At 42.6% G+C, this 24974-nt stretch overlaps 2 protein-coding genes across 4 annotated transcripts in view; one reads left to right on the forward strand and one right to left on the reverse strand.

The window, feature by feature from the left end:
- The first annotated feature begins 20 nt into the window (after positions 1-20).
- On the forward strand, positions 21-7319 carry MALSU1 (mitochondrial assembly of ribosomal large subunit 1). Its single transcript, XM_055803540.1, has 4 exons — positions 21-236; positions 2075-2253; positions 5225-5306; positions 6490-7319. The coding sequence occupies exons 1-4, from the start codon at positions 47-49 to the stop codon at positions 6714-6716; spliced, it is 678 nt and encodes a 225-aa protein (XP_055659515.1). The 5' UTR covers positions 21-46; the 3' UTR covers positions 6717-7319.
- Positions 7320-10355: 3036 nt separating this feature from the next.
- The window catches only part of IGF2BP3 (insulin like growth factor 2 mRNA binding protein 3), a 114137-nt gene continuing 99518 nt past the window's right edge, over positions 10356-24974 (reverse strand). For all 3 annotated transcript variants that reach the window (XM_005237198.4, XM_005237197.4, XM_055803536.1), the window contains 5 exons: positions 23312-23431; positions 19144-19218; positions 15351-15482; positions 13907-14020; positions 10356-12978 (listed from right to left, as the gene is read on the reverse strand). In XM_005237198.4, the coding sequence (XP_005237255.1) occupies positions 12877-12978; positions 13907-14020; positions 15351-15482; positions 19144-19218; positions 23312-23431 (543 nt within the window). In that variant the 3' untranslated portion in view covers positions 10356-12876. The remainder of the gene's footprint in view (positions 12979-13906; positions 14021-15350; positions 15483-19143; positions 19219-23311; positions 23432-24974) is intronic.

The following is a 24974-nucleotide window of genomic DNA, read 5'->3' on the forward strand; positions in this document are numbered from 1 at the left end:
GCGTGCGGGAGGGGCGGGCCGCGGTGGCGGCGGGGCGGCGGCGGGCATGTGGCGGGCGGTGGCGGGGGGGCGCCGGCTCTGGCGGCCTCTCTCCGCCGCGGCGGGGGGCGCCCTCCTGCCGGAGCCGCGGCCGCCGGGGCTCGGGACTCCCCGTGGGGGCGGCGCGGCGGCGCGGGGCGCGGGAGGCGGCGGAGCCGGGGCGCTGGGGGCGGCGGCGGAGCGGCGCCAGGCGGCAGGTAGGGCCCGGCGAAGGGCGGCCCAGCCGTGGGGGCAGAGCTGCCAGCGTGAGCCGGCGGGGCCTGTCGGAGCGCGACACCGCTCGCGGGCCTTTTGGCTTCCCGCCTGGTCCTTCGCGCTAGTTCTGTCGCGACTGGTAAGGCTGGTCGCTCTCGAGGTGGCCCCGAGGGCGCCGGCCGGCCCGCGGCCTCACAGCGGGTGAGGGAGCGCGTTGTGCGGAGCGGCCCGGCCAGCGAGGCGCCGCGCAAGGCCCGCAAGGCCTGGGGCTCCGCGGGCGCCAGGCGCTGGGCAACGGGGCGCGGCCTGGCGGGCCCGGCACGGCTGTGAGGCGGCGCGCCAAGGAGGCCGCGACCCTCGGGCCCTCGGCTCTGCCCTGCGCGGAGTGTAACGCCTCGGGAGGAAAGCGACTGTTGAGGACACGGGGAGTCGCGCTCCGCAGCTGCGGGAGGATCCTGCGCGACCGAATCGCCCTTATCTCGGCTGAGAGCACAGGCCTCACAGCCGTAACCGTGGTGCTGAACCAGCTTCCTAAGCCGTGCTCTGACGTGGGGAGTCAATGGCTAGTGCAGAACTTCTGTGAGGATACTGGTGCTGAGTTGGAGGCGTTTTTCTCATACACGCTTATTGTAACAGAAAAACGTTTCCCTGTACAGATGCGTGCGCAGAGCTGGTTTGTTGTAGCTGTTCTGCAAATCTTCTCTAGCCTAGATCTGACAATGACGTTCAGCGTGGCAGAATGTGCCTGGGGTTGTTTAGACCATTCGTTCTCTTAAGTAGGCACTAGAGACTTCACATGTGGCTACCAGGCAAATATTTAACTTTTGTAACCGCTGTGTCTGGAGGAGCAGTGGCCACTGCTAATCTTCTGCATGTGTGACCACAGCAAAAGTTGAAAGAGTGCATGAGTCCCTAAGCTCAAAGGCTTTCATTTACAGAGATCTGATCCAATTTCACATCCCCATTCATGCATATAATTATATGTAGCTATTGTTCTTTTGCTTGCCTTTTTCTTTATATTGGTAAATATAAAGCTTGGCTCTGTGCTGATGCTCATTCTGCACTAACGCTCACTTTATAGTGGCAAGCATGCATTGCTGACAGATTCAAATTATGCCGTAAGTATGTACAAGTTGCATCTACCTAATTGTGGGCAATTCAAAATAAACTGATTTCATGGTGCGAACAGAAGGTAGTTGCACTAATTTACTAGTTTCTAAGCTGACTTGCTTAAACTGTTGAAGGACTAAAGTCTTGTCTAGAATACAGTAGTCCTCTGTGGCAGAATAGGCTAGGGAAAAAGTGGCTTTACTGGGTGCAAAGATAAAAAGTACCTTCACGCTGCATCATGTCAGCTCCATTTTCAATATATTGATTTCATCTAAAGATTTTAGAGTGATTTCATCACCATGTATTATCACAGACCTGTTGAAAAGCATTATTCTGAAATACTTTTAATTTTGTCATTTTAATAATGTCTGAAGTACTTAGGTTTCATTGATCATAATTGACAAATACCTGATGATAGCATTGACTCTAAAGTACTAACAACAAGAAATAAGTTAGTTACCTGAAAGAAACTTTGATGTTTGCTGGCTGCTATATCTAGTGGTAGTGTTATTTACCAGAAGAGTGCTTAGTTCTCAACTTTGATGGTTTTAAAAATGATCTTTAAAAATCTGCAGTGCATGTTGCGTTGTCAGTATCAAACCAAACTCCATTGTGAGTGGCTATCTTAGGCAATAATTCAGCTCATTGCCATTTTATGTCATCTTAAGTGGTTGATTTTTGCAATTAAAAAGATAAATTACCACTGCATCATTTTTTCTGTCTGATCCAGATACTGTTCTTCCGAAGTTCAACATTGAATTTGTTGTAGCTCTGCTGAGGCAAGAAAATGCTAAAGACATCTGTGTCATCCAGCTACCTCCAGAAATTAAATACTCTAATTATTTTATAATTGTGAGCGGATCTTCAACACGACACCTCCATGCAATGGCACATTACATGCTGAAAATGGTAAGACAGTTCACGCTGTGCTCTCTGGGTTTTGGAGAACGGTTTTAAATGTTGTGAAAGGAATTCCCCCAGGATTGCATGTATGGGGGTGTACCAGGCAAGATGAAATTAATTATCCTTTGTTTAGTCCTGAATACATCTAGCGACTGACTGTAATTTTTGCGTTTAGCGGTACTACTCAAAATGTAGAGAATATATTTTAAAAACAGACTTCTCTGTATTTAGAGCAGTGATAAAATAAGCACAGTTTGGTGGCAAAGATGATGTGAAATGGTGGTGGTGACCTGTGTGTCCACTTTTGTCTTCTGTCCAGCAAGCTTTATAGCTGTTCCCACTCATTCAAAACAGCTTAATCTGACTGTTGCCAAACCCTAATCCCTAAAATTTCCAGGTTCTCGGATGTATTGCAAGACCAGAAAAAAAGATGGCATATTATGAGGCACAGGGGTCCCCTCGCTGGCTTACTAAAATGAACTGCTAATTAATAGTCCCCACACTGTGCCTGTATAGGAGGAGGGGAGAAGCAGCAGCAGCAGCCATTCTTGCACAGGAGTCTTGCGCTGTTTGGCTTTGGCGGAATGTGAGCTTTTCAGTACAAAAATAGACATTGGAGTAAAACTGAATAGGTCCTTAGGGATAAGGACCAGACTGAAGGAGAGAGACATTTTATGGCCAGAAGAGAGCCAGCTGACTGTTAGAAGGCATGGTGTAAGGAATATGCCTAGTCCCCATCTCAACCAACTGTCTATACTCAACCTGCAGTTTGCCTTCTCTTCATGCACTTTCTTTCCCTGCCTGACCCCATTTTTTCTTTGGATCTTAGTTTTACTTTCTTCCTTCCAGTCCCATTGGTTTCAGCTGTGAGACTTGAAGGGAAGGAGTGGGGGAGACGGTCTTGCTTTTCGGTGCCTTTCTGAGCAGCTAAGGCGAGTTTCTTGTGTTCTCTGCAGGAACTGATGCATCTTTACAGGCTACAATTTTGCCTCAAGCTAGAAGTTGTGTTAGTGTGATTGAATGTCCTGTATTTAAGTGCTTAGTATGTACTCTATCACTTGCATAACTTGCTAGTCTGAAATCAACAGGTCTCCATCTCCCTCAGACCAGAAGAGATCAGTGACCACCACCCACCCTGCAAAAACATGCCTGTGCCACAACTGGCTACTCCTGGTGGCTGTAAGAGCAGAGCCTCTGGGGGGACATGGTGTCCTCCTGAGCATCCCGAGAAACCGCGAAGCCTGGCCAAGTACTCAGGAGCGGCTGAGCTTGCCTGGCATTGAAAGTTTTCAGGGCAAAAATAAAGTTGTCGTTTAAGATGTAAAGCAGAGCAGGTGTGCTCAGGAGTGCTGCTAAGCAGCTGGCAAAACGTTACGGTAATACGTGATTTACACTAAGTTGCAGAAGCGCTTGCGTAGCATGAGTCTTCCTGCTTTTCTTCCAGTAGCTTGTAAATGGCAAAGTCCCAACTACTGCTTACCCCTTCCTGTCTGGTTTCACGTGAGAGGAAGAAACTAACACTTGACTTTGTTATAACCTGTTTACCATTACACAGCCCTTAAAGACAAAGCTGAGGGAAACTTGCAGTGGAGATCAGCCTTTCCAGCCTCTGTTACATAGGTGATGGCAGGGCATGCTGGGCTCTATAGTAATTTAAGCAGACTTTCAGAGAGTCTCTGAAAATCACCTGCTTTTGAGGATATCTCACAAGCTATCTTAAAGAAAGGAAGGTAGAACAGGTTGTGAATTACATTTTGAAAGTTCTCCATTCTGGTTTGCAAACTGGGGCCGCTGTCCAGCAGCTAGCGTTGTGTGGGAAAAACCAGGAACAGTTCCTTTGTGGCAATTGCTTTCCCAGTAAAGGGCTAGCCAGCCATGCTGTTACAACTACTTGTTTTGTAGTTTGTCTTTTGTGGCAGAAAGGCCTGTTAAGAGCCATGCAGCTTCACTCTTAGTTTCCTTGTGGCCTTGTGCTGAAATAAATGTTGTTTAGTTTGGGTTTTAATTTCAGCTTGAAAAAGGTTTCTGTATTTTTTTGATTGACTGCTTCAAATAGAAATTTGAATAAAGAAGCTCTGTGAAGATGCACTTGACTTCATTTATCATTATTTTTTTTCTATTGATGCTTCTTGTAAAGAAACAAGTGGGTTGTGGCCAGGTCTGAAAGTGACAGTATGAGAGCCTCTAGTTGTCAGATCTCTTTGCTCTGGTGGGTGCTTAGATCCTTTGTGTGCTAGGTGGGGAGAGCCGAGCCTCTCAAGCTGGCATCTATGAAAGCCATCCTGTTGCACAGGGAACAAACTACCTTGCCCTAGCTGAGCGTTTGCAGCCATGCTCTGAGCTGCCCCCTCCCCTCTCTCACAGCGGTTCATAGCTTGGGAACCTGTGTGCTGCTTTGCTTTCCCCCCCCTCTTGCAGTGAGTGTTGAGAGCATGCACTGAGCAGACAGGAGGCTTCTTGGAATGCCTTCCTTACGGCATGGGTTGAAGCTTGTTTTCTCCCCAACCCCTTCCCTCTGAGACGAGGATAAGCTTAGCATCTCCATTTCTGCATCCTTAACTAACCAACGAAAAACAACAATGAAAGAAACCTTAAAGGAAAATAAAACTTGGTGGTAATGGCAGCTACAGGAAACCGATAACTGAAAGACTATTTTAATGCTAAGCAATTGTATTCAATATTCGTTTTGAGAAAAAATGGACACCTATAAAATTCATGGGTAACTGTATGGGAATTATGAGCATTAGGATTCCAGATCTGATACTAAATCCCACCGAGTACTTTCTGGTGCTGCAAGTGTATACTTATTTTTGTGTGCAGACCCCAGAACCAATATGAAGTAATCTTGCCCATTTAAGATTTAAAACAACTCTAGGCAACTCAAAGTCCAGCTTATCTGTTAAGTTTCCATGCTTTTAAATATATGTATTTAAATATATAAAAGTATTTAGTTTTCTGCCACTGTTTCTTTTCTCAGTACAAGCACCACAAAGAAGAAAGTGATCCTCATACTCAAATTGAAGGGAAAGAGACAGATGACTGGCTGTGCATTGATTTTGGTAAGTGTTTGTGAATCTGAGAAATAGGAAGTTCTGCATGAGCTCTTTGTTCAAGGAAACATCTCACAGTGAACTCTGATTGCTGTGGAGAGTTTACAATATACTCTGCTGTTTTGGAATTCTAGTTACTGCTTGAAGTTGTTACTAAATACATCTTTACTAAAGATCGCTGGCACTGAGAAGAAAGCAATAACTTCAGTGGCTAAAAGAGGTCCTAATAAATTGAAGATAACAGTAGTGGAAAGAGAAAAGCTACTTCAGACAACTTTCTCAGGTGTATATAATCCTTTGTTGGGTGAGTGAGGGCTCTTTGTATGCGGCCTTAGTAGCAAACTGCTGAAAAGACTTCCACCATCCAGATCATACCATGACATGGGGTAAAACCTCAGTCCTAAGAAATTGAGTTTAATTCTTTATTTTACAAGTGTGAAACTCTACACAAACATAAAAGATTTTGCATTCAGAAAGCATTTCTCCTTCACTAGCTAGCTCTAGAATATCACCCTCTAACTTTGTGTTTTAGCTTAAAAGAGAGCATGGGTAGATGAGGAGCGCTGCAGCCAGTGATGTTAAGACTTGGATACTTCACTGTCAATGATTTTGATAGTTATAACTGAAAACAAATTAAAATTTAAAGGCGTAACTAGAAAAAAGTGCATGAGAAGTACACTGGAATTAACATTCCCTAGTATTGTTTGCACAGAATTAATTTCTGTAAGAAAAAACTTATATCAAAGTTTGGACCTGTTTCATTATAAAACCCACCTGGGAAATGTGAGCAACACACCAGAAGAAAATTACTTGGCTATAGCCGAGTATTGTTGGTAATACAGGAAAACTGAAAGTCCATCTGTAATCTAAGGGAGGTGACTCTCAGGTAAAATTTCTTTTGAATGACGTCCTTCTGACTCCTAGAAGTCGTAACTTCCTTGGTCTGGAGTCTTGTGATCGTGAGTATTGTCCCTCTCACTCTCCTGGCTGTAGTCTTAAGAGTCTGTTAAAGGACTGACCAAATCTTAACACTTTCAGGGACTCGAATCAGCAACTTAAAGAGACCTCCATCAGCTGACCCAGTGTATCGAGCCAGAATGGGGGTGGAAGACTTGAACGCTTTTGTGCAGCTGGAAGTGTAGCAGTGCTTTATAGTTCACATTAATGCATTGTGAATTTCTGTTCTGTGCAGGTAGCATAGTGGTGCATTTCATGCTGCCAGAGACACGAGAGGTTTATGAATTGGAGAAGCTATGGACTCTCGGTTCCTACGATGACCAGTTAGCCCAGATGACTCGACAGTTACTGCCAGAAGACTTTATATTTGGATTGACTCCTAACAGCAGTGATCCATCTCGAGACAAGAACTTAATGCAGCTGCTGAGTGGAAAGACAGATGAAAGAAACATAGAACCTTGATTTCTGACTCTGTGGCCACTGCAGTTGATCAGTACAATACAGTATTTATTGGATGTGCCTAGGAAAAGTTCTGAACAATCTACAAAAAGTGGTCATAATCATAGAATCTTTGCTGTTGGAGAAGACCCTTAAGATCAAATCCAACCATAAAAAGTCAAAGAACTCCTCCTATCATAAGGGAGCTTCCTGGGCAAGTCACTGTCCCCGGGCAAGTCACTGTCTGAAGGGAGTTTGCAGTGAGAAGAGTGGGGCAAAGACACCTACTTACCCTGAAACTCATGCTCAGCCTCTACAGTAATTGTTTTTCTAGTATCTTTGGAAGACTTGCCTGCAGTGGCAGTGCAAAAGAGGCCTGAGTGCTGCAAGGAAAAACTATGTGAAATAGTACAGTTTAGATGAGGCTTCTTGGATTAAGCCATTTGCTTCTGGTCACGATGAAGCAAGTCATGCTCAGAGTTGAAAGAGGAGGTAAAACTGGTGTTACTGAGCACATAAAAGCCAAAAGCAGCATAACGTAAGTGTGTGTTAACAGACAGTAAGTCAGTTTTTCAGCCAAGGCAAATCTCTTTTTAATAAATAAAAAAAAACCCTGAAGAGCTTCAATTCCTTGTCTTCACATTAAAACATTCAGCTCATTCTGAGAGTGCAGTTGGTGCCTCTCCTAGTTTTCCTCTCACCTGGTTTCTGGAAGAAGACACTGAGGCAACACACTGTGGCAGCTTCTCTGAGGCAGGCAAAAGTGGTTCTAAAGGAATTCCTTAGTCCTTGAGCCTTACTTGCTGCTAACAGTCTGTTCAGCACTTTCAGAAGTGCTGTGTGTTCTTTGACTGCTGCACGGTCCCATAACCAGTTAGAAGAGCTTTCAAGATGGTTACAAAACTGTGTAAAACAAGATGCTTTTCTCCACTGTAGGACAGTGCTTTCATCGCTAGAACAGGATGTCTTCTGCAGAAGCTTGCTGTGCCATGCATCAGGAAGCAGGAACAGAAGCAGATCCTGAGGACGCTCACCTTTTTTACCTCATAGCCCCACAAAGTACTTCAAGCCCTGTCTGCATCTCTTCCCTGCACAGCAGCTGCTTGTTCAGGTGGAAATGGTGGTCACTTTTTTTTGAAAAAAAACCCAAAAAAAACCCAAAACCAAAACCCACCCCTTCTTCCTCATTTCAGAGTGGTTGTGTTTTCTTGCTCTGTCTAGCCTGTTTTTTCAGGAGTGACTGCCTCTGAGCTCACCTGCTCTGTGACACGAGGCAGCAGATAGCTCTGCAAATTAAGCAAAAGGAACATTTATTGAATGTAGTTAAACTATGCAGATAAAACATCTTTGCCCATGAAATAAAGGTATTGGTGTTAAGTCTGACTGCAAAGAAAGGTTTTCAAAATGCTTTGCAATACTTGTCAGGAAGTAATCCACACGGGGGAAGATAACCTTGGCTGTCTTACAGCATGATGGGTTCTAAACCAGGCATTTCCTCCTAGGAGGGATGCGTGGGAGTAACTTTGGATCATTCCCTGAAACCATTTGCCTTTTGCTGCTGCTGAAGATAAGTAATACTAAATGAATAGAGGCAGGTTCAGCAAACATTACACTGTTACGTGAACCCACATTTAGTAACCAGAACTGCGTACAGTATATCCCATCTCAAAGAGCACAGCAGCAAAAGCAGCACCCAGAAAAAAACATAAAGAGCTCGGGAACAGCTTCTGTGTGAACAGACTAGGACTCTTACAGCTGGAAAGGGATAATAGCGTGCAAACCAAGACCAAAAAAAAATAATCAAATTAACCAAGGAGACAAAAATCAGTAAAATAAATGAAAAAGTATAACTGAATTTACTGCCAAAGCATGTTGTGAAACGGAGTTATATTGAATATCCAGTGGCTGCTATTAAATCAGGACTGCCAGCTCAGGGAAAGAACTTCCTCATCCTGCATTTAACAGGAGCAGTCATAACCCGTGCTGAGCTACCGCGATGCCCCAGCCAGGTCACCTGCCTGACTTGGCAAGTCTTTGCCCTGACACTCTTAAAAGGTGGGATGCGGGAATTAATAAAGGTGGTCTGGATGGTCGGTACCGTGCAACACTAAACCCCTTTCAGAAGGGAAACGTTGGGGAATGGTTTCAGTTCCATTGATCAGGCGATTTCCATGTAAAATAAAAATACCGAGCAGCTTTTCCAATGAGTCCGTAGGCTCATCACTCAGTCCTGTGCAGGTTTGGCTGTCTGGGATCCCTTGATGATGGGATGAAGAGGAGAAACAATTATCAGGGTGGAACTTTTGTCATCATTTCATTAATTTCCTGCACTGCATCAAGGGACTTCATTATCGAGCAGCGTTTGTGTCCGTCAGTTGAGCTACCATTTCCGTTACAGACCAGCTCGAGTGCCTCCTCCGCGATTCCTCACGTTCATGTAAGAATCCCATGCCCTAGTACCATGCCAAGACCATGCTGTCCCGCACAGCACACATGCTTCACTTAACAGAAACTAACACACAGAGCGCATGCCTTTGAAATTGCAGCTCAGAAATAAAAGCTTTGGAAGGTTAGAAGCAAATAAAAGCATCATGATTAAGCAAATGCTTAAAACAGTCAGGGGTTTAGCTGTCACAAATGCACCAGTGATACAGAGGAAGGCTTAACTTCTTACACGTTGCTCAAAGGGCATGGATGCTGGCTCTGAGAAAATAGCTCAATACCGGCATGGAAGAACAAGCTCAGAGTTCCCTGTGAAATGCAATTCCCTACGCAGTGTCTTTTACAGCCATCATTTCTTCAGTTCCCTCTTTCTGCTGGTTGGTCCCAGAAAATGAGCTGTGAAGACAAGTGGGAGGGTGCAAGGGCCTGGAAACCAAGTTTGGTTTTCCACTCCTCTTTAAGAGATAAAGAATTCTATTATTCATGGCACTCCTCCGTTCCCCAATCCCTCCCTCTCACTCTAAAGCATTTGGTTAAACGTCTAGTCTCATTTCTGTTCCAAACAGTGTTAACAAGGCTCCAAACTGAGAGGCAATACCACCGCACCAGCAAGTGGTGTGTGTTTGGGGGGGTGGGGTGGCAGGAGCAAGATGGGGGTTGCAGCCACGTTTGCTTGCTGGTGTGACTGCTCCTGCCTATCCGAGCTCCTAGGGCCACGTACATTACACAGCCTCATCATGCTGTGAGCACCAATGTAAGGACTGGGTAAAAAGCAGCTGAAAAAATATTTTTTTTAAAAAAAAAACAACCTGCAATTCAGATCTCACTTCAAACCTGTTCAAAAGATTCTTTCATGTTTGCCCTGTGTTGGGACTGTTGAGTGCACATCCCTTCCGCAGCAGATCAGCCTAGGTGAACTGCGTAAGACCGAATCCACAAACAAATCGGCCGTAATACAGACTGTACAGCATTCTTATATGAGGGGGGGAGAAGAGGAATTATAAGCCACAGAAGTCACTGCTTGTATTGGGAAGTGCAAACATTGTAACGTGGCTGCTGGGTGCCCTAGCAGCTACGGAACACCTGTGGGTGACTGTTCATCCTTATCCAGTAATTATTATGGACAGAAAACCAACTTGATTGAAGTACCACAAATACTTGGAACAGTCTGTCCCTATGCCTCATTAACTTACAAAAACACCACACAACTTTATCTGATGATAGGAGTTAAACTCTTTATTCCATTCAGAGGCATCTGGCAAGTGGAGCTGCATTGGGGGGCACATTACAGATGAAAAATGATCCATACTTTGTGAATATTGAAATCATTTACAGTATTTACTTTCTAGCTATTCCCAAATACTCCAAATTACCAAGTCTCAACTGAAAAGAAAAACATGATTTACCATACTAAGTCTAGAAATTTAAGAGAGATGACAGTATTTAAATCATCAGATGTAAATGCAGCGCCTATTTGTAAATAATTTTTATGGAAAATAATGAAGTCAAATCCTCCTCAAATGTTAAGAAAGGAACATCAGACTGACTTAAGCCTCAACGAAAATTAAAATGCTATGACTTTTCATACTTCAGTAATTTTAAATTCATTGTAAGAGAAAAAAATTATCCTAAAGGCTAGATGAAGGTCACTGTCAAAAAAGGAAAAGAAACTCATTTTTCTTTGCTAAAACTACAACATAAGTTTGTGGTTTTTAAACCAATTAGTAAAGAAGAGATGCAGGAAAACCACTTCAGACCATTTTCAAAATTATCTAATCTGTACAACAATGATCTTTGGGAAAATTATCTAGTCTATGTAGTAATGCCTCTATTTCAACATGAACCTAAGAGGTAGATAACAAAATGATGAAACAAATGTTTTTGCTCATTGTGCCCCTCAAATCAGTGCAGCATGGTGATTCTGATCATCTCATGCACAAAAAACATCACAAAAAAAAGGTTCAGAGGTAATAGCATGGCTCTGTCGACCACACACATACAGGCGCGCACGCGCACACACACACACACACAGCAGTCTTTATGCACCATGTGTTGCCACATTTTTTTTTTTCTTAAACTGAGGTAGACTGAAGTTTATTGTAGAAACTTGAATGTGTCACTATTACCACAATCATCATTCAAATTACATTCGGAAATTAAAAAATTTGGTAACTTTCCCGTTATCCCTGCCTTTTGACATTTTTTTTTTTCCTCTAATGGTTGGTTGCAGAACGTGCATAAATCCTGCTGCATCTATTATAAGCCAGGCTAGAGAGGTTGTTGGTTTTTGTTTGTTTTTTTTTTTCCTTGTAATATTTTTAAACCTTCAAAGTGGCTTAGTGTGGCCCATAACAGCGGCTGGATATGTAAACTTAGCCTTTCATTATCTTTCAATGTGATCAAACACTGTTTGACCTTCCCCCATCGTGGTAACTGAAAGCAGTATGATGTGATCTGCAGGCAGCAGAGACCCTTGTGGCCTCCAATACACTCCAGCAGATCAAGTGTTCTATCAAACTGAAGATGAAGCTTGCTCTTTGAACAAAATGGCAAAGTCCAAATGGGCTGCAAATGGTTAAATGTAGCATTATTAGGTAGTGATGGTCAAAGGCACAAAGGGTTCATGCATTCAATCAAGTAGCACAAAAAAAAATTCAGCCTCTTGCAGCCTTCTAATTTTTTCCCCCAACCCCAGCCTCTTGCCATCACTTCCTTGTCCTGTTCCCAAAAAAGTACCGTCACAAACTTTTTCATCCCATCTTAAAAGAAAACTAAACGGCATTGCTGCTATCAGAATGTTGGCATCATTCACTATCTTTTGAACATTCACTGAATTTTTTTTTTTTTAAACAAATGATGGTGTTGAAGCCCTCAGAAAATCTGAGGCTATGTTTTTTTACCCACCTTACTCCCATCAGCCAGCAGCTAGAAGTGCTCTACTATATTTTTCCCCGATAAGTCTGTAGTACTCCTGGCTGGTGGCTGATCAAATTTTAATTTTTTTTAAAAAAATAAAATGCTCAAGAACTATTAGCTTTATAAAGTATACAAAATACCAAAAAAAAAAGCAAAAAAGGAACAATTTCTCATTGAGGTACTAAATGCCTGAGGTAGTTTAGTAAAATGCATATTTATCTTTTTATGCCCTGGCCAACACCATTCAACACTTCCCTTAGGTTATTCATGGCAGTGTTATGTAAAAATGCAACCAAATTCTTTTTAAAAAATGCCACTTGTTTCAACATTGGGACTAACACTTAAACTCTTGTCAATGCCCTTGCTCTAACCCTAGCCCACCCGCAATCCCACCCTCCAAATGTGTTTCTTCTTTTACAACTGGACCTATAAGAGCAATGCCTTTTTTTTGTTGGTTTTTTTTTCTTTTTTTCTTTTTTTTTTTAAACCAGTGAACTCAGAAGAGAAAGCTTCATTAAACCAAGTTCTAAAATTGTTGGGGAATAATAAGAACAATAAAAAAAGACTAACGAGTTTATGTTAAATTGTGAGAATAGAACAAAAGGGAAGTGAAGGGGTCCTTATTTTAAAGCTGGGTTTCAAAAGTTTGAGAGAGCCTAAAGAATACATTCTCAGAGACAGCGTTCAACGGTTGCCTGGTCCTCGAACAGGTGATTGGCTTGGTGGATCTTCTGCATATAGCTTCAACAGGTGCTCACCACCCGTCTCTGTCGCACAGTCTGTCTTTGGTCTGGCATCTGTCTCTGATGGGCCATTTCCTAAACCTTTATTTCCGTCTCGGCTGAGGCTGTCCGCTTTGCAATGTTTTTTGCTGTTGCTGCTGCCTTCTTACCTGAGCCAGTATTTCCTGAATTTTCCTCTGAGCAAGCTGGAGGACACAAGAAGAAACACCCCATCATGACGCCACGCTGCAGTGACTGCTGTTTACAAATCAACTGTAGATGCTACTGGGATTAAGAAAGTCTGGAATAACTAAATTCCTAGTACTGACAAGATTACTCATCAGTTAAAATACGCTTGGGTTAGTAACGATGTGCAATTTTTTGATTTTTCTTCCTTCCCCAATTACCACAGCTACCTGCACGGTCATCTGTACTACAGCACACACGAGCACAGGAAGATGACTAACAACATTAAGGTTGCTGAAGCTACGGGCTACTTTTGTTTTACTCCTCTGGAGATAATAATGTTTTACAAGAACCCACTGTGTATTTTAATAGAGTATGAACAATTTTTTTTTCTACAACAGGGAATCCAGAAGGCCAGACTTACAGGACTTAACCAGCCTTCCCATATCCTTCCTGAACTACAAGCCACCTGTAGCAAAGTGTCAAAAGAAACTGGACTGAACTAAAAGTTAAGTGAGGGAAGGAATCTTGTGATCCTTTTCTTTATGATACTAAATCAGATCGAGTGATGTAGACATGTTGCATATACAGAACCTGGCAAGAACTGCACCCTATGAGATGGCTTGTACCTCCCTTCCATCTGAATTTCAGTCCAATCACAACTTGGGCTTTCTTTCGATTTGAAAGTTTTAGCAGTGCCAGAGCCTACATATATCAATGAGAGAATTCAGGGAGATTGTTTTACCTATGTAACAGTGCAATATCGTTATAAATCTCTCTCACTGGCATGAGGAAAGTTTATTGCAGCAAGACAACTAGAGGAGCCTGGCAAGCAGTGCTTTCTGTATCCTGAGTAAAAGTCTTCCATCCCTTGGCTCTGCACATGGATATAAAAGACAGACCGTGGAAGCATCAAGATAATACAGAAATTCATTCCAGTCCTCCTACCTGGCATGCATAGAAGTGACCAGTTATTTTCACAACCACCTGATCATTTTCGTCAGGTGTCTGGTCACGAGGAACTACAACTTCTGCACTTGTCAAGTTTTGAAGCTCATTTACCTGTAAATAGATAGTAGAAGTCAGAAAACCCTACGCAAACAAATATCCCACAGCCACCAAGCCTCAAAGATACTGCTGACCACAGAAACATCATTGTCTAAGTTCCCTTTAAAAGAAGAAACCCATTAACAAAAAGCATCTTTGTGCAGCAGCGTGCACTCTGCAGGATTAGCCTTTCGTGTCTCCAACATAAAAGTTAGCACCAACTTCTCTGCGTTTGTAGAAGCATTTTAAAGACTAAATACAACGCACAGAAGGTGTTAAATACATGATTTTAAAAAGCAAAGATATGCTGCAGTGTTTACAGTCGAGTTTACATGTTTAAGGTCAGAAAACTCATACAATGTGTAATGTAGGGAGGAAAAAAGTCAATTTATACATTTTTCCTTGAAGAATCTCCACAAGATGAAAAACTCCAAACTGAATGATGAGAAGTGTCCAAATCATTTTCAATAGCCTTTCAGCTTCCATAACGTTAAGTAGAGGTAAGGTTAGAGTTTTGACCCATTTAGACTCATTTTATTTTAGAAATGCATAGCATTATTTAATCAGTAACGTTTCAGATGAACAACTTTTCAGAGATGTTTGTCCTTAAACTTCTTACCACCACAAGTAAGAAAAGAGGCCACGTTGCCTCCTAACACTTAACTTCAAGACCCCATTGCACTCAAGGGTGGAGACCCAGGACTGAACCATCTCTGCAAATATCAGCTAGCTCCTGACTTACAACCACGTGAAAATACCAGAGTACCAGCCCCTTTCCAGGATTGAAAAAAATCTCAGTAACTTGATTTTATGCAACAAACTGAGCCTCAGAAATGTCATCAATTAAGTTGAAGCAAAAACAAGTGTAGTTTTTTGCAATACTGAGGTCTAAACATGTCTTAATTTCCTACTAATTTAGAAATCATGCTTTCACTCAGTATTGGCCAGAAATGCTACCTCTGGATACACTGGATTTGATTTTAATTAAGTGAGATTAGCGAAATCTGGCATAAACTAAAGTTCACAGAAGCAGGTCTTGAGTGGGAATGTATTCATTCCAAATGGAAGAATTGGATTTCTATTAATAAAGCCCTGCAAGATCTGACTGGGACTACCAATTTTTGTTAGACAATTTTTTAGATTAAATAAATCATTCTATGAGATTCACTTCTCTACTCTAAAAGAAATGAAAGCTTAACAAGTACAGCTAAGAAAACAGCACCTGCTTTAACATAACTTCAAAGAATTAGCTATTACTTAGCAAAATGTTTAAGACATACACATATGCACAATTAAATAAAGAACATAACTGAACAACGCTAAAAGATTTATTTCAGCTACTTACTGTTTTGCCTCCTTTACCAATAACTCTACCAGCAGCATAGGATGGCACTTTTATATGAGCCTCAAGTTTCACTTCTTCTTTAGGTCCAAAGAAATTCTCCTCTTTAAGTTTTCCATAGATTCTCCCTTGAGCCTGCAAAAATGCTTTCAGTTAGAGAATGCACTTATTGAAATCTAGTTAATTTCAAGAAATTCCAGACAGAAGAATTCCCAGTACACAACCCTGACCAAGTGTTTTCACCAATAAATAAAATAACTATTTTTCTTAAAAGAAGTCCTTGTACCAAACTAAGCAGCACTGCTGTCCAACTTTAAAGTTTGCATGACGAACCAGGGAATCATGGAGCAATTTAACAGAGTTCATCATTATTCTGCTGTTCAGTAGGAATACTGCTTTTAAAATAAACCATTGCACGTCTGTAGAGGTACAGAGTGGTCAAGAGAAGAACTGTCTGGCTGAAGCATTTTATTACACCCAGAAGCACAGAATGCAATTAATTGGCTCAGAAACCAATTATTTTAAGGATGTTAAAATAAAATAATAAAAAAAAAGCGCGCCACAACCCACCACCGCCACATCATGGGATAAAGAAAGACTCCAGTTAGAGCAATCAGCTTACTTTTACAATCCATTACAACATATTGTGTAAAAATAAATAAATAAATCTGACTTTCCTCAATTTTCTGAAGTGAAAAATCAAACTGCCTAGATCTAAACAGTAAAATAGCACCATGGGAACAGTATTACTCCAACCAGCACACAGTTCTTTTCTGGGGAGCACGCAAATGCCAGGTAGCAAGAAGAATTGTCTGCTGAGACTAAGCTCGTGAATCTTGTTGATTTTTAAATACATTTATTTCCTTATTCCCTGCTGTTCATCAGGGAATTCTTGAGAGATGGTAACCAGGTCTTCTGCTCTGCATCTCCTAGAGGCATCAAAAGAACACTTCTCTTGAGATACTGAAGAGAGATGCTCTGTAAAGGCCATAGACCTAGGACCACAAAGCCTTTCCAGTTCAGATTCTTTATCACCTTCAAATCACACGCAAGAGCCCTGTCACCGTGTACACACTATATCAAACCATCTTACAGGCCACCACTCCAACGGAATACGAGAAGTCCAAAGATTGCATGATGTGATAATTACTTTAAATAGTGGCAACTTATTTTATCTTATTTCTAGCTCACGTCCTAAACCCCTACTCAAGTTCATTCCACTCTAGAATGGGTAAGATGAAAGACATTTTGTGACCTTGGAGCTGAAAATACTCAGTATTTGGTCTAAGTCAGACTCAGGTTGCGGGATCCTGTCACAGAGGACAAAAGCTACCAGCTTTTCCAGTGACACAAAAGACTACAAAAAAAGCTGTACAAAACCTCAATATAACTACCATATTCTGGCACCATCAAAAGCCTTAGAGAATCAGAGATCCCTGCTCCAGGAAAACACTTCAAAAGGGTTTGCCAAGAGCAGATAAAATACTGTTCCCAGCCATCATCTTTTGACACATTTTGACACTATTCCCAAATTTGTTGGAGACAGACAGTAGCCAGTGGAGCTCTTTTAATTTCAGTAGCAATGCTTTTCATGTGCATAACACCTTGACAGCCTGCACAGGCTGCAGGGCTCGGTGGGAGAGGTACTACAGCAAAAAAGCACACATTACTGCTGAGTTATAAAGCACGGGGGGATGCTGACTTTTTAAGAGATAGATGATGTATTTCCAACATCCCAAATCCTTCAGCTCTTGGAAGAGTCTTTAAGGTAGGGAAACAACCTAACTGGGCTGCAGCTCCTTCAGAGTAAAGTAGTGGCTGAAATGTGGTCCTACACTAGATTCCACTTTGCTTGCACGTGTCGCGGACCCCAAGGCAACATGATCCTTCCTGAACATTGGTGTCACAGGTCTGCCTAAACTCTAGGGAGCACTGCAGCAGAGGCGGGAACAGTGGCATATTCTCCTCCCTTCGCCTTGCTGATTAATAGCCCTGCATGCTGCAACATCCTCAGGCCACTGCAGCTGAGGAAGGAAGGGGTGCAAGCCACCGCAGCCACCATGGACACGAATCGCGAGCAGCAGAACACAACGTAGTAGGGAAAGGATGCCCATCTCACAGGCTCTGGGGTGACACCACCTCTCTGAGAGCTGGTTACTCATTTGAGCAGCAGCTATTCCCTCTTCAAGTTGTTGTACACCCAGATGACGTTCCCTGTGCCTAACAAGCAATAGCCTATGCCCAAAGATAAAGACGACCCTTCTTCAACAGAGCTTAAGGACAGCATTAATGAAGCTTGGCCCTGACTGTAAGGCGTGCTTCAGGCCAACAGTGGTGGTAAAAGAAAGGACTGAACTTTGCCTCTGCCCACGTTGGTCAAGAGGGCATTGCTCAGAGTAGTAAGAGATACGAGGACTGGAGCTGAAGGAAGCCCCAGGAGAGAACCCCCCTCCTTCACAAGACCAGCACACTAAGGAGCATCATCTGTGCTAGTACATTGATCCCTCTTCGCAAGCAGAAGCCCAAGGGTAGAGAAGTGACTGACTGATGTGGTTTTAACCAGTATGTGGGGTGCAGAAAAGGGAGACTTTCTCCTTGCATTATCCAGGCTGGGGAGAAGAGCTGGCAAAAGAGCTCTGTGGGGCTTCAAGTCTGTCTTAGGGAGGAAACCCAAGGACAAGCCTTTGCCTACGTGAGGAGTTAGGATAAGGGACACCCAAATCTACTTTGGCCTGATACTCTTTGAGGGCAAGTTCACCAATATCTGACGGAAAAAAAAGGTAACCAGAATCTAAAATCCTGATCCCAGATCGCAAGAGCATGCCATCTGTGGAATAGGCCATGAGGCCAAGCCCACATGCACACAGAAAACCTCAAGGAGGCAGAGCTTCTAAATTATGCTTTGCCTTCAATACCTTTCGCAAACGTATATGGTAGCTGAGCAATAATTCCAAGTGCGTCTAAGTTCACTGTTACCACTGCAAAATACCTGCCCTGATACTTCTCCAAAACTCCTAAAGGCATTAATGAAACTGATTCTAGATATGCCTGAAGTTTGTACACCACCTTCTTGCAAGATGCCCCGAAGCAAAAACACAAAGACAAAAACGAGAACAGGCAAGAGAACGATGCCAAGACACAAACGCTCAAGTGATTTTCTACCTGCTCTGGGCCTCATCTGTAACGAGGCCAGGTTGCTGCGCTGAGCTGCCTGCATCACTCCTAACGCAGTCAACTCCTTTTGGGGTAACTAGATTTATCCTTTGGCACTTAAGGCAGAAGGCTGCTCCAGAGCTCAATTTGAACAGAAATGGGATAAACAGGTTGACTATCTCCTTGTAGTTGTAGTGGAAATACAATTAGAAACCTTGCATTTATCTGTACAGCTACCCAAAAAGCATTTTCTAGTTGGCGCACAACAGCAACCTGGGAAGACTCAGTCTCTCGTCTTGTCAGCTTTGTTATTTCAACACAATAAACTGTTGCATGTAATAAGGCAAGCTAGAAACACTGCACTACTGTGCTTGTAGATAAAAGGGAAAGTCAGGAATGTAGTATGGCCATATTTTCATGCTACACTTGATTCTAACTTACATGAAACTCGCACCAGTTTTCAGGTGACCAGACACGGCCTCCGATAGTATTACTCCTATTCATATGAGATACCTTTCAGCAAAAACCAAGTGTTTACTAAAATTCTGAATAAAATGGTGCTTGGAACCAAGTGTTTTGTTTTCAGTATTGTTCCTTACAGTCCAAAGGCCACTACGCACTGACAAGTTTTTATGTATTGTACCTTGAACTGAGCTTCTGGTGGTCCAGTGATGATAACCATTCTCAGCTTGGCATCTGGTCCTTCAGCAGGGGCAATCTGGAACGGATAAACATAGCTTTTTGGTAGCTGTCTTTTGAAGGAATAGTTTAAAGCCACCTCCTCCCCGTTTCAATCTCACATTCTGTTCAAGAGTGAAAAATTATTCGTTACAGCAGCAGCATTACACTTCAGTCATGACGGGGCTGTTCTCTTTAAAGTGCATTAATTAGCTATAATGAAATACGGAGAAATTGGCTAAGCCATAAGCAAATTTACTTCTGAAAATTCAAGGCATAGCTATTCAGCCACATATGGCAAAATCCCACAAGCCGTTTTCATGTGGCTGAGTGATGCAAGTCATGTAGCCTTTAAAAAGACAAGAATGGTTAAGACAGAGATTCTCATCCCTACCCGCTAACTTAAATAGTCTTTCTAACAAGTTTTGCTCATTGGCAAAAGTTTGCGTCCATCCCCCTGAGAACACGAGATCGCTTTACTGTTGTAACTAACACAGATCCAAAACCTTCCTCTATACTGGACAATGAGTTAGCAGTTTCCACGGGGCTTGTATCTACAGACACTTACTTGTGTGACCCAAATAAAAATTAAGCTCCACCAGACCAGAGACAGAGATGCCTGTAGGGTCTTTAGCAGTTCATGTCACCACAAAAGTAAGATTTCTGTGGGTGTTGTTCTCAGACTCCAGTGGCATTAAATAATTCAAACTAGCCTCTGACATTCTGGATTAATCTTTTGTTTATCACAACTGACATTTCCATTGTTGCATCTAGTATTACATAGCTGCTGTTGAATGGGCAATATATTAAACACTACAGGATTTCATCTTAGCTGTTGGCATAGGGATGTTATTCATATTTAACAGCTGTAGCTTATTTCAGACAAGTTACCAGTCACCATGCATCATTTTCACTGAAGAATTTTGCTTACGGAAGTTTATGTAATTGTTCATATTGTAACCTAAGATGGAGAAGACATTATATACCAGTTATCTGGTTTGCGTATTTATTTTTCATAGGATTTCTGCATTCCAGTTGGCTATATCTAAAAATACACATTCTTTTTACAGCCATACGTTCACATGACATGACATTGTGGTAAGGGCAAGCACAGACTAGATCAATTCATTCTTTGAAACACAGGTATTTTAGAGGGACAAATTTCTGAGGCACATTTGGAGGCAGCTGGCTGAACGGAGCTCAGCTTAATTGCCATTCAATTAAAATGGACATTGTAACTTGCCTCTCTGTCTCCTCATGCTTTCTTAGTGAACGCCATCACTTTTACTGACATTTTAGGAAAAATATTTTCCATCAAGCTTTAGTTACATCTTACATGTGTTTAAGTGTTCTGGGACATCTCTTGCTTTGCTTTTATCTCGGAATGTCCTGTTCTCAGCAGCTGGAGTAAAATGTGGCTGAGGGCTGTGAAAGAAACTAACGTTTCTGTGGCCAAAGGGGCAACCTAGGAGACTTCAGTGTTAATTTTGCCTGTCTGCTCTTGGAAAGAGAACTTACGTACATACAAATAGTATCTAAGCGGTGATTTTTGACCTCCGAGAGAAGTGGCTTCACATTGGTTGTTTTCCAGTTACTAATCTTCCATACGCCAAATCACAACCTGACAACTTCATACACCCAAACCTACAACACTCATTCCAACTCCTTCAGAGACAGGAAGGGCTCCTCCGGGAATAAGCTATAACCAAGAAGATGCCAATGGTGCCCAACAGGTCCCAGCGCTGTAGCACAGGGTGGGCAGCAGACAGCCCAGAAATCTCTGCCTGGCTGCTCTGCTGATGAATTCTGTCTGCTGGAGTCCCACGCCGAGCTTGTACTGCCCAGCAATGATCCCCGGCACAGGGACACAACCTGAGCTCATCCACAGCCACGTGCACCTCTGAAGCGATGGGCTGGACACGGCAGCCTTACGCAGAACCCCGATGCATCCGCAGTTTATTTAGTCTTACTTCATGGCTAACTAGTTTCATCAGATGTACAAAGCTCAACACGAGCACAGAGATGATGCACGGGGATGTAAAATGTTTTCACGTGTAACAATCTACAGCACAACTCAAAACAAGTGCAGTGTTATGCACAAAGACTTACTTCCTCCACAAAGTACGATTACTACAGTTTGGCAAGTTAAAAGTTACTCAAGAATCACTCCCTCCAACTCTTAGCTAAAAGCACGGATTCCTTGATGATTCACAATTTATTATTTTGTTCAAAAGTTATGATACAGGGCAGATGGTCAATAGGATGGAAATTTAGAAGTTCTGCATAAATTACTACTAACTGCCATATTTAACGCTTCCGCACAGAAGCAAGCATGCTGCTCCATATTGTTCTAGCAGATTACAGATGAAGTTACGTTTTTATTTTAATTGATAAGCATACATGCAACTTCCCAATATAGCAAGCATACCCTGTATCTGTACAGTTCTCAAGATTTAATCTTATTTCCACAAAGATTATTTTATTCCTACTGAAGGAACAAAAGACCAGAGCTTTAGCAAACTTTTAACTGAATTTCAATTAATACAGATATGTTAAATGTGTTGGGTAGAGGGGTGCCAGCCAGTAGAAGAAGCCTGAGGCTACTGTTACCCAGATGCGTGAGAAACACGGGAAACTCCCTTTCCATTACACTGTCTTCCAAGGGCCAACTAAAGAACTAGTTTGAACGGGTTCTTGGAAGTCCAGGTTCTTTCATATTTCTCTCTCCATCTAGCAGTACCTTCCAAACACCACTAATCTCGAACGATGGGAATGGAGACAGAAAGAGGAAATACGTGTGCTACATCACACCTCTCCATGCAAGACAGATTTGATAAAGAAAAAAAAAAAAAAAACCAACACCTCCCACTTTCTTCTATTCCAATTTCCCCCCTAAAAATATGATTAGTGCTCTACTAATGTAGACCATCTGGGTAGTGTAACAACTATTTAATGTACTGCTTGATAAAGGACGGAATTGGGCAGCACGCCAGTAAATGGACTGGCACATAAATGGATTGGCATTCAGCAAACCACACGCAAGGCTCATTCATCAGGGCTCCCCAATTTTTTAGCTCTGCACACTTAGATGAGCACCTTCCAAGCCAAGCCCAGCCGCACCGGCTTCACCAAGCTCAACTCAGCACAGCCAGCGCCTGCCCTTCTGCCCTGATCTTTGGCACATCCCTGCCACAGCACTCACTAAACAGGCCACAACTCCCGAGCAAAAAGAGAACTCGGAAGAAAACATTCGCTTAATCCATGCAGGAAAATGTCAATCTAACAGCACATAACAAAGCTACATACTGTAATTTTTTAATAACTTTTTTCTTTTTTTGATTTAGGCCAAAACACTATCTTTACAGCACAGAATAGCAATTTACAAGAAAAAAGCTCCAGCATTTTTAGAGAAGATACTTGTGGTTTCAACAGCATTAGCAGCAGAAACCCAAGGCCTTCCTACAACTGCAACTGGTGCTAACCTCTCTATAGACAGCCAAGGAGGATTTCAACCAAACTGACTAAAATTCTACCTTAAGCTTCCATTAGGACAACCTCAGCAAACCATCTTGTTCTTAGCTGCACTGAGGCAGTCAGCACGCGAACAGCTGGCTGGTAAAGCAGGGTGCCACAGTAAATGGGATAGTAAAGAACTGACTGACCCCAGGAGCTTGGAGTACATGGGTGATTTTAAAACACGACCACTGAGGTGTGGAGACAGCGCAGACCAATCCATCTGGAGCAAAGCAAGAATGGCCGCAGCAGTAGGAGACTTCACCTGTGATGCTGTTTTTAGAAGGGGAATTTACCTCACCAATTTTGATTTTACCAAAAGCAACGAGAAAGCCTTTAAGCACTGCATCATTAAGATGTAAGCCTGTTTCTAAGAAATTGAGACCACCAAAGTAGTTTTCGTTGCAGCTTATATTTCACACCTCAGGAGACATTTGAAAACATGCTTCTAATTATCTTGTCTCAAGGAAGATTAAAAGATGATTTATAAACAAATGTACCATTTATCACATCACATTCTAAGCACGGAGTGGGGGAGGACATTCATGAAAACACTGCTTGTGCAAACTTGCTGAAAGTGTCACATAGAATAGACAGAAAGTTAGTCAGTATAATAATACCTTAATAGATGCGCCTGCAAAACGAGAAAGTTGTTTGATGTGCTGTCCCTGCTTGCCAATAATAGCTCCAACTGCCAAGGCTGGGATGAACAGATGAACAGTCTCAGACTCGGGCTGTTGCTGTGGGGAAGAAGGAAATATGCAGTGAATGTTTTTGAACATTACGAATCAGACTGACAGGAAAACGGGTATGGAACAGGCATGCATGGAAATGAGGGGGAATCTTACAGTGCCCTGTGATGTCTGAGTATTAAGGGTCTGACTTTTTCTGGAATCACAAAATTCACGGAACATGAAAGAACAGTTTGAGCCAAAAGAGGATTCCATAGGTTTTTTTTATAAGATACTTGGCAATTTTAATGCTTAGAGTTTAAAAAAAAAAAACAACAAAAACAAACATACGATTCAGGTGCAGCTTCTTTGCAAGGCTTTCGTTCTTACCTGTCACTGTCTGGATTCTCTTCCACATGCAAGACTGCAGATGAGGCTCCTACAAGCAGAGGGACTACAGACCGAGCAGGCAAACTCTTTCTAGTTTTCCTAGTTATTTTTTTAATTTTAGATTGTGCTGAGAACAGCACAAAAAGCCTCAGTTACATATATGCTACAATTTCCTTTGCGTGGGAGTGATCTGGAATGATAGCCAGCTTGAAAACTGCCAGCAATTCCTCCTGTGTAACATTATGCAACAGTTGGAGCCTTGGCAGCAGGCCCCACGCAGGCTAGTAAATTAAACACCAGATTAGGCGTTCTTAAAAGCTCGAGGACCCTAACATCGCGCCCACTGGGTATCAGGCACCGCTGCAGCTTCCTATTGCCTTCAAGCAGATGCCCCAGCTGGAGAGCACAACGTAACACTTGAGATCCTCTCTACGTGCTGCACAGCAATGATCGAACCGCGGGGTTACACATGACACAAGCTATAACTATTTTACCAGCCTCAGCAGAGGTCGTCTTGGACTAACAGAGCACCACCGAGGACCCACTACACCACCGTACCGTTAAGCCATCCACTTACGTCAGGGTTACTTCTTAAAAGCATTTCACACAAGCCTTTTCTTTGAACTAGGAGGTATTTCACACCCACCCACCCATTTCTTCCTCTGCGTAGCCCTCACGTACTTTCAAGATTTGTTTTGCTCATCCTCAACAGGACAAAGCCAACAAGCCCCTCTCCCACAAAGGTACCTGAAGACAACACAGCCATCCTCATCCTCACTTTCTCAGTGCCCACCACGCAGACCAGTCAGAGCACATGGGACAACCGTGCTCATTTAGCCTTGCTCACTTACGTATTTTGGTAGGGATACAGACCCACAATCCAGAAGGTCACCAGAGCAACTTTTTCTGTGATATTTTCAGAAAAAGATACCCTATATGTAATGCAAAGCAAAAAGCAGCTGCAATACTAAAAATAAAGATATCTCCACTTAGGTTTAAGTTTCAGTGACTTCTTTCAAGGAGAAGCAAAGTCCCAGTGCATTAACCATAAACAAATCAGAACGAAATGCTTGTTTCCAAGTTTTACCATTTTATTTTTGGTAAATACAAGTCAACTGTAACCCCAGGGGAAGCAAATTCCAGGCACAGCTCCACGTATCAGGTGAAGAACCCCCAAAATAGGATATTCAGAATAGAAACCCATTCTGCCAGTCACTTTAGG

The sequence above is a fragment of the Falco peregrinus genome, chromosome 5 (genome assembly GCF_023634155.1).
Source record: "Falco peregrinus isolate bFalPer1 chromosome 5, bFalPer1.pri, whole genome shotgun sequence".
Classification (NCBI taxonomy): Eukaryota; Metazoa; Chordata; class Aves; order Falconiformes; family Falconidae; genus Falco; species Falco peregrinus.

Coding starts and splice junctions, on each gene's coding strand:
- MALSU1 (XM_055803540.1), top strand. CDS start 47: ATGTGGCGGGCGGTGGCGGGGGGGCGCCGGCTCTGGCGGCCTCTCTCC. Junction 237..2,074: donor GGAGCGGCGCCAGGCGGCAG/GTAGGGCCCGGC, acceptor TGTCTGATCCAG/ATACTGTTCTTCCGAAGTTC. Junction 2,254..5,224: donor CACATTACATGCTGAAAATG/GTAAGACAGTTC, acceptor TTCTTTTCTCAG/TACAAGCACCACAAAGAAGA.